The sequence below is a fragment of the Electrophorus electricus genome, chromosome 21 (assembly GCF_041902795.1).
Source record: "Electrophorus electricus isolate QZ-2024a chromosome 21, ASM4190279v1, whole genome shotgun sequence".
Classification (NCBI taxonomy): Eukaryota; Metazoa; Chordata; class Actinopteri; order Gymnotiformes; family Gymnotidae; genus Electrophorus; species Electrophorus electricus.
Window position 1 is genome coordinate 11,112,501 of NC_137517.1, and position 7,500 is coordinate 11,120,000.

The 7,500-nt window shown below is 45.9% G+C and overlaps 1 protein-coding gene across 2 annotated transcripts in view; it reads right to left on the reverse strand.

Annotated features, from left to right (window-relative positions):
• col5a1 (procollagen, type V, alpha 1) overlaps positions 1–7,500 on the reverse strand; it is an 85,169-nt gene that overhangs the window by 17,152 nt on the left and 60,517 nt on the right. For both annotated transcript variants that reach the window (XM_035521227.2, XM_035521226.2), the window contains exons 41-48: positions 7,041–7,094; positions 6,279–6,386; positions 5,639–5,746; positions 2,601–2,654; positions 2,299–2,352; positions 1,545–1,652; positions 1,302–1,355; positions 1,071–1,178 (exon numbers count right to left, since the gene is read on the reverse strand). In XM_035521227.2, coding sequence (XP_035377120.1) covers positions 1,071–1,178; positions 1,302–1,355; positions 1,545–1,652; positions 2,299–2,352; positions 2,601–2,654; positions 5,639–5,746; positions 6,279–6,386; positions 7,041–7,094 — 648 coding nt within the window. The remainder of the gene's footprint in view (positions 1–1,070; positions 1,179–1,301; positions 1,356–1,544; positions 1,653–2,298; positions 2,353–2,600; positions 2,655–5,638; positions 5,747–6,278; positions 6,387–7,040; positions 7,095–7,500) is intronic.

Below are 7,500 nucleotides of genomic sequence, written 5' to 3' on the forward strand. Positions count from 1 at the left end.
GGTAATGAGTACATGGACAGGTGACGTTTACTAACGGTGCCGTAGTCTCTTCTTCAGAATGCAAAGAAATACTATAGACCTGTGTGACAGTGTAAGATGTCTTATCATTTCGCTAACAGACTTACGTTACAGAACAAACGATCACCAGGAGGGGCATGGAAGCACATACAATACTAATGAGCAGTCTTGATTAGTAGCACTCTCTGAAAGAAATGCGTCCTAACACATGAGGCGTATCTAGAGCCTATACGATTAGGTTGCTGTTTTTTTTATTTTACTTTATTCATTTATTTTTTAGCTTAGTCTTCTTTTTGGTTGTCTGATGCCTTAGAGGGGCCAGGCTGCTGTTCAAATGAAACTCAACTTGAATTCATAATCGTGTGAAATATGCATGTTTGGGTTATGTTTGGATTTGTCCAGGATGTTAAAGATGCAGTAAGTGATTTATTTTAAGACCACTTTATTTAAACTGCCTTTGCAGTCTGAAAGCTCTCTCTACTTGCTATGAGAAAAGAAAAAAAAAATCAAATGTATAGGCAAATCAGCTACTACCGAAGGAACTACAAATTTCAAAACACGAGTATTAACCAATCAGGAAACATCCCTACAAGAACGCGGAATTTTCCAGCCTGCAAATTATTCTGCTTGTGCATACAGGGCATAGGAGGGCAGACCTTTAAAGATTGGAGGGTGGGCCTTTAGAGGATAGAGGGAGGGGCTTTAGAGAATGGAGGGAGGGCCTTTAGAGAATAGAGGGAGGGGCGTTAGAGAATGGAGGGTAGACCTTTAGAGAATAGAGGGAGGGGCTTTAGAGAATGGAGGGAGGGGCTTTAGAGAATGGAGGGAGGGGCTTTAGAGAATGGAGGGAGGGGCGTTAGAGAATAGAAGGAGGGGCTTTAGAGAATAGAGGGAGGGGAACTACTTTAACGCCTTATTTAACTTACGATGATCATTCAGAATTGTCTGGCCAGTTTCTAAGTAACGGACGAGCTGAAGCATGGAGACCAGAAAACAGGAGAGTGGATGTGTACTATGGGGTCAAAGAGGAGAGAAACCGGTAGGGTGTTCACCTTCTCTCCCACGGACCCGGGGTTTCCGATGCCTCCCGGAGGGCCCTGGGGTCCATCAGCTCCTGGGGGTCCCGAGGGTCCTCGAGGACCAGGGGGACCAGGGGGACCCTGGCAGGAAATGAGTGACAGAGACAGAATGTAAAGGAAACAAAAACAATATCATATGTGGTATAATGTATGGTATTACGTATGGTATTATATACGGTATTGTTGATGACATGCTGTTCTCACCATGTGACCAACATCTCCAGTCTCTCCTTTCTCGCCAGGAGATCCAGGCAGACCCTGTGTACCCACACAGATTAGTTATAACCAGTCAGAACCAGCCAAAGCCAGATGGTAGTAATTCAATTACAGGATAGAATTTAGCTCTGATATCATGTGATGTGACCTAATTTCATTCTGATGCCCTGTGATGTGACCTAAGGGTAATTCCAACTGTGTATAACAGTGTTTGTGTGTGTGTGTGTTTACCTGAAGGCCAATAGGTCCTGGTGGTCCAGGGAACCCTCGTGCTCCCTCATCTCCTTTCTGCCCAAACAGACCCTGCTGTCCTCTGGGACCAGGCTCTCCATCTGCCCCCTACACACCCAGAGAGAGAATGAGAGAGAACGAAGCAGGAAGAACGAGAAAGAGACGCAGTGACAGACGGTGATGACTCAGTCTGAGTGGCAGGTGTTTGTTGGTGTGTTTAAATATGGTGATATGTTGAAAGGTTGGCTGTAACAAGCAGGAGGAGAACTGGAGTGTGTGATTGTGCAGCACTGGCCTAAAAAAGTACCCAAAGGACATCAGAATTCTATCACACCTCCGCTGTGAACTGTGGAATGCTGTGGACTTCAAAGGGCTGAATTCTAACGTGCCACAGCCTGAAATGCATCATTCCGACATGCATTATTCCTAAATGCATCATTCTGAATTGTGCTACTGTGAAATGCGTCATTCCAGAATGCATCGAAACAGTGTCACTGCGGTGGGTTATTTCAATGAATTGCATTATTCCAAAATGCATCATTCTGAAATGTGTCATTCCAAAATGTGTCATTCCGAAATGCAATGATACAGTGTCACTGCGGTGGGTCATTGCGAAGGATCTCATTCTTAAATGCAAGATTCCGAAATGCATTATTTCAAAACATCTCATTCCAAAATGCCACACAATGGCATGGCGGCAGAACCTCAAACTCAAAGTAATGGGATGTAAATGAGGAACACAAGAAATACTCACAGAGGGGCCGGGCTGGCCGACGGGGCCTTGGGGACCGGTTGGTCCAGGGGGACCCTGGGAAGGGGAAAGAGGAAGACAGCCGAGGGAGGAAGAAATGACATGTTGAGGAACTTCTCACTGGGGGCCTTCAGAGCAAAGGGCTTTCAGCATGGCAACACATAAAAATGTTCATTTTCCTATTCACATTCGTAACCACGTCCCAGTGCACCGGGAGCGGGAAACGAGTTCCAGCAGGGGGAACCATGAACGCAAATCGCAAATAGAAAGGAAGAAATGAAAAGGTGGCAGTAAAACAGACATACCTGTTCGCCTTTATCCCCTTTGCTCCCTTTCTGTCCGGGCTCGCCGATCTCACCCTGAGGAGCAACGTCCAGACACGGTTACTAGGAGATATAAGGCACGTATCGAAGACGCAAGCCCTTAAGATGTGTATTAGTGTCTCTCCGGTGATAACCTTTATCTTTCTATTCTCAACATTTAGCAAACATATGAATAAGAAATAATGTAAGCTGGAGGCTCCAGTACAACTGAATTTGTGTGTGTGTGTGTGTGTGTGCTTGTGTGGAAAGGGAGTTTGGAGACAATATGTGTGAGATGATGAATGCTGTAATAACAACATCACTGAGTCACTGCAGTGATCATTGTTATCCTTCTCTTTCTCTCAGACTGCGTTTCCCAGCAGGCCTAGCACCTGTCACACCTGACTCATGGTTCACACTGAAATCACTCTCACGCCCCCTTAACGCCATCCCACGCACGCGCACATGCACTTAACACACTTACGCGCAACCTCCCACCTGCCCGCAGTGTATGTCTGTGTGTATGCGTGTATGTGTGTGTGTGTGTGTCTGTGTGTGTGTGTGTGTGTGTGTGTGTGTGTGTGTGTGAGCGTGTGCGCATGTGCGTGCGGGAGGTGGAGGTAGTATGTGTTAGCTACAATAATCTTGTCCCCTTGATGTATTCCGTCTGGTTCAGTTAGTTGAGACTCAAAACACACGGATGTCAAGAACACCGATGTTAAACACAGAGATGTTAACTATTGGCATCCCAACATGAGGCCAACTGCAACACCATACACCCTGATGCTGTTGTAGTAGGGTATTTCCGAAAGCGGGTTTAGAACCTCCCTTAGATCTGTTAACTCTGAGTTTGTGGGGGCGTTTTGGGGCATTTTGGCTCCAAAAAACGAACTCAGAATAAGTGTAGGTTAGTTGCTATGGCAACATACTCTGTGAAGCACCTCTAGCAGTATCTGCTATCTGCTGTCTTTACTGGACATAAGCCACAATTAATCGTAAGAACGCCAGTGTCTTATAGGACTAAATTAATGCGGAGGCTCACATTAGTGATTATAAGGAGTGATTACATTACATTATGAACACTGATTGGACGTTGTTTAAACATTCTGATGACTATTCACCATATTCATCATTTTCAGCTAAATCAATCTTTTGAACATTTCTCCCCATCACATTTCATAAGGCAAACTACCGCACTATGGATTCATCCTGTTTGATACAGATAGTATACATTAATATTCTATTTTTAGCATTTTTGCATTAATATTCTAATGCTTTTTGTAACTAATTTAAGCTTTTATCACAGAGCGATGCACTTAACGTAGGGTACATACTTGGCACAAATGTTTTCAAATGTCAACCCTTCACACCTCACCCACCCCACCCCACGAGCACCTCCCATCACTCCCCACCCATGAGCTTGTGTTCCCAGTATCTTCTCCACTTGAAATGATTTTCATCTTTTGCGCTCTTCCACTACTGCAGTCCTGTGAAGCCTCTGTGGCTGTGCTCATGGTGTAATGTGGTCATGCTGTAATGCAATCATGGTGTAATGTGCTCATGATGTAATGTGCTGAAGGTGTAATGTGCTCATGGTGTAATGTGCTCATGCTGTAATGCGATCATGGTGTAATGTGCTCACGGTGTAATGTGGTCATAGTGTAATGTGCTCATGGTGTAATGTGGTCATGCTGTAATGCAATCATGGTGTAATGTGCTCATGATGTAATGTGCTGAAGGTGTAATGTGCTCATGGTGTAATGTGCTCATGCTGTAATGCGATCATGGTGTAATGTGCTCATGATGTAATGTGCTCACAGTGTAATGTGGTCATAGTGTAATGTGCTCACGGTGTAATGCGGTCATGGTGTAATGCGGTCATGGTGTAATGTGCTCATGCTGTAATGTGCTCACAGTGTAATGTGGTCATGGTGTAAAGTGGTCATGCTGTAATGCGATCATGGTGTAACGTGCTCATGGTGTAACGTGGTCATGGTGTAATGTGCTCATGGTGTAATGTGCTCACGGTGTAATGTGCTCATGCTGTAATTTGCTCATGCTGTAATTTGCTCATGCTGTAATGTGATCATGGTGTAATGTGATCATGATGTAATGCAGTTTTAGTTCTACCTTTTGGGCTCGTGATATGACTGGTGAACTGATGTGACTGGCTATGGCACGCTGGTGAACACATTAACAAACTTTTGTTGGGTCATGTGATTGCCGTGATTCAGAACACCCATGGAACATTCATCTGGATCTTCTTTGAAGCCAGCCACGATGACGCCACCATGATGCATTTGAGCTCCTCATCATTTCAAAGGCCAACGGGGCAGTAACTACACACAACGCACCGCACAGCTGTAGTTCAACTTCCGAGGAACAGGATTCAGAACGTGTGTTGAAAAGTGCCCGGCACGGTCGCGCGATCCACTTCTTGAATGTTCCTGCTGTTACTCATTTCCTGGGTTTCTAGCCATTAGCAGTTTAGAACGGGCGCGGATGAGTGTCGCTGAGGAGGCGCAGAGCGTGACTGCAGATGAAACGAGTTTCGCAGCAGACGTACAGGCAGAAGTCCTCTCCTCCCCTATTTCTGTCGTTACATTTCCATTTCATTTTAGTTTCGGCTCGTTTTTAAGCCAGCGTGGGTTATTTGCATGATAAATGACACATATATTGGCAAACGTTGGGCGAAGCTTGAATTCTGGCCCCTCCCTTCAACTCTTCCTTTGCGTCTCTCTCTCTCTCTCTCTCTCTCTTAAGCTCCCCCACTTTTCATTGCCTGCTTTCATCACAGTTTCCCATCTTATTCCTCTCTCTAAAATGTGAGCAGTGGCTTGGAGTGTGAATTGGGTGAGCTGGGTAAACTGGGTAAGCTGGGTGTGTTGAGTGTACTGGATGTACTGGGTGTACTGGGTGTGTTAGGTGTCCTCGGTGTACTGGGTGTACTGGGTGTGTACTGGGTGTGTTAGGTATACTAGGTGTATTGGGTGTGTACTGGGTGTACTGGGTGTGTACTGGGTAGCAGCGTATGTCCTTGCCTTGTCTCCGTCCTCTCCTGGCGGTCCGAGGGGTCCGGCGGGGCCAGGCAGACCCACAGGACCCTGAATCCCATCCCTACCAGCAGGTCCTTGGGGACCTTTCTCTCCCTGAAGGTAGACACAGAGAGAGAGAGAGAGAGAGAGAGAGAGAGAGAGAGAGAGAGTCCGAGTCAGGTGTGTGTAGGTGATCGTACAAAAACTCCCCCCCCGACACAGATTTATCCTAAAACCCCCAAACACAGCATTTACACTATTCTTATGGCTGATGATGAACACACACTATGGTCACTGTCAAGCCAGCCTAAAATGAACACTTTATCTGCATGTACATTTGCATGTAAATTTTCATCTAACCTGCCTCTAATTAAACTGTCTGCATGCTCCTGTTGAGGGGATGTCACTTGGTATGAATAAAACATTGCTGTTGTTTCAATCTGGTATTTGAACAGGTTCTTACACCTAACTTGGCTTCCAATGGGCTGGATAATTAGCTAATTCGATAACGAGTCCCGTCAGGCAAATTTATACCGAATTTAAATTTAAATTCCGAAACTGTGTGGGGGTGCAGAAGAGGATTACTAGAAAGCACTTGGGGGGCGGATGGGGGGGGCGGGGACTTTAGGGTTCGGAGGGTACTCACTGGTCCACCCTTCTCTCCGGCTGGGCCTGGGGGTCCCTGAGGTCCAGGTCGTCCTGGGAGGCCAGTGGGTCCCGCCGGACCAGCGGGGCCACGCTCACCGGGAGAACCCTGCACGAGAGAGAGAGAGAGAGAGAGAGAGAGGGAGAGAGAGAGAGAGAGAGAGACAGAGAGAGAAGGAATTAAGACATATCCAGACTGCACTGACGTGCACGGCACCAGCACGAATTTAAAGCCTGCAGATGCCTGGCTGTGATTGATGGAGTGGAGAGCAATCAGCTTTAATTCAGAAAGCTCCCTTTAAAAGGACAGCTCCCCAATGTGCTGAGAGGTTACTGACTGCTGCGTATGTGCTGAGTGTGAAATATTGATTATATTAGACTGCTTATCCTCTACTTTATGTAATTCATCTTTAAAATCTAGTTATGGAGATGCAGGGAGGTAAAATAGACAGAGGGAAATGAGATAGATAGAGAGAGAAGGAGAGAGTGTATGTGTGTGTCTGTGTGTGTGTGTGTGTGTGTGTGTGTGTGTCTGTGTGTGTGTGTGTGTGTGTGTGTGTAATTAAGCATAGCTTGTCTACTTACTGACGGCCCATTATGTATAGCAGAGGAGAAAGGGAAACATGAAACAGCAGTGTAAATAAAAGATACTGGAGAAAGTGAGAGAGAGAGATGGAGGGAGAGAGAGAGGAAGAGGAAGAGAGAGAGAGAGAGAGAGAGAGAGAGAAAGGGAGGGAGAGCTGGAGCGCTCGTGTTTACTCACAGCAGGTCCGGGAGGGCCTGGTGGGCCTTCATTCCCTTTCAAACCTGCAGATCCCTGCAAAAAACACATCCACATGAAAAACTGCTGAACACACACACACACACACACACACACACGCACACACACCTATACACCTCCCTTGTCTATGCTTTTATATCTGGCACGTACACACACACACTCAATACCACTTCATAAACACGCATCATAAATATTTCTCCCAGTCATCTGAACACAGCAGGGAAGTTGAAGCACCAAGAACTTGCCACTAATTTTGAAGCCCTGGAGGAAAGTAAGCATGCTGGAAGACCTGAGTGCTGACTCTGGACTTGTCCATGAACACACAAACACTAGCTGTAGCTTTAATATATTAGCTTTATGTACCTTTAATATTTGACTTTAACGTAAGCTCTGTGAGTGTATGAAGTGTGATAAGTTGTTTGTTGTTCTGACATTAAAAAAA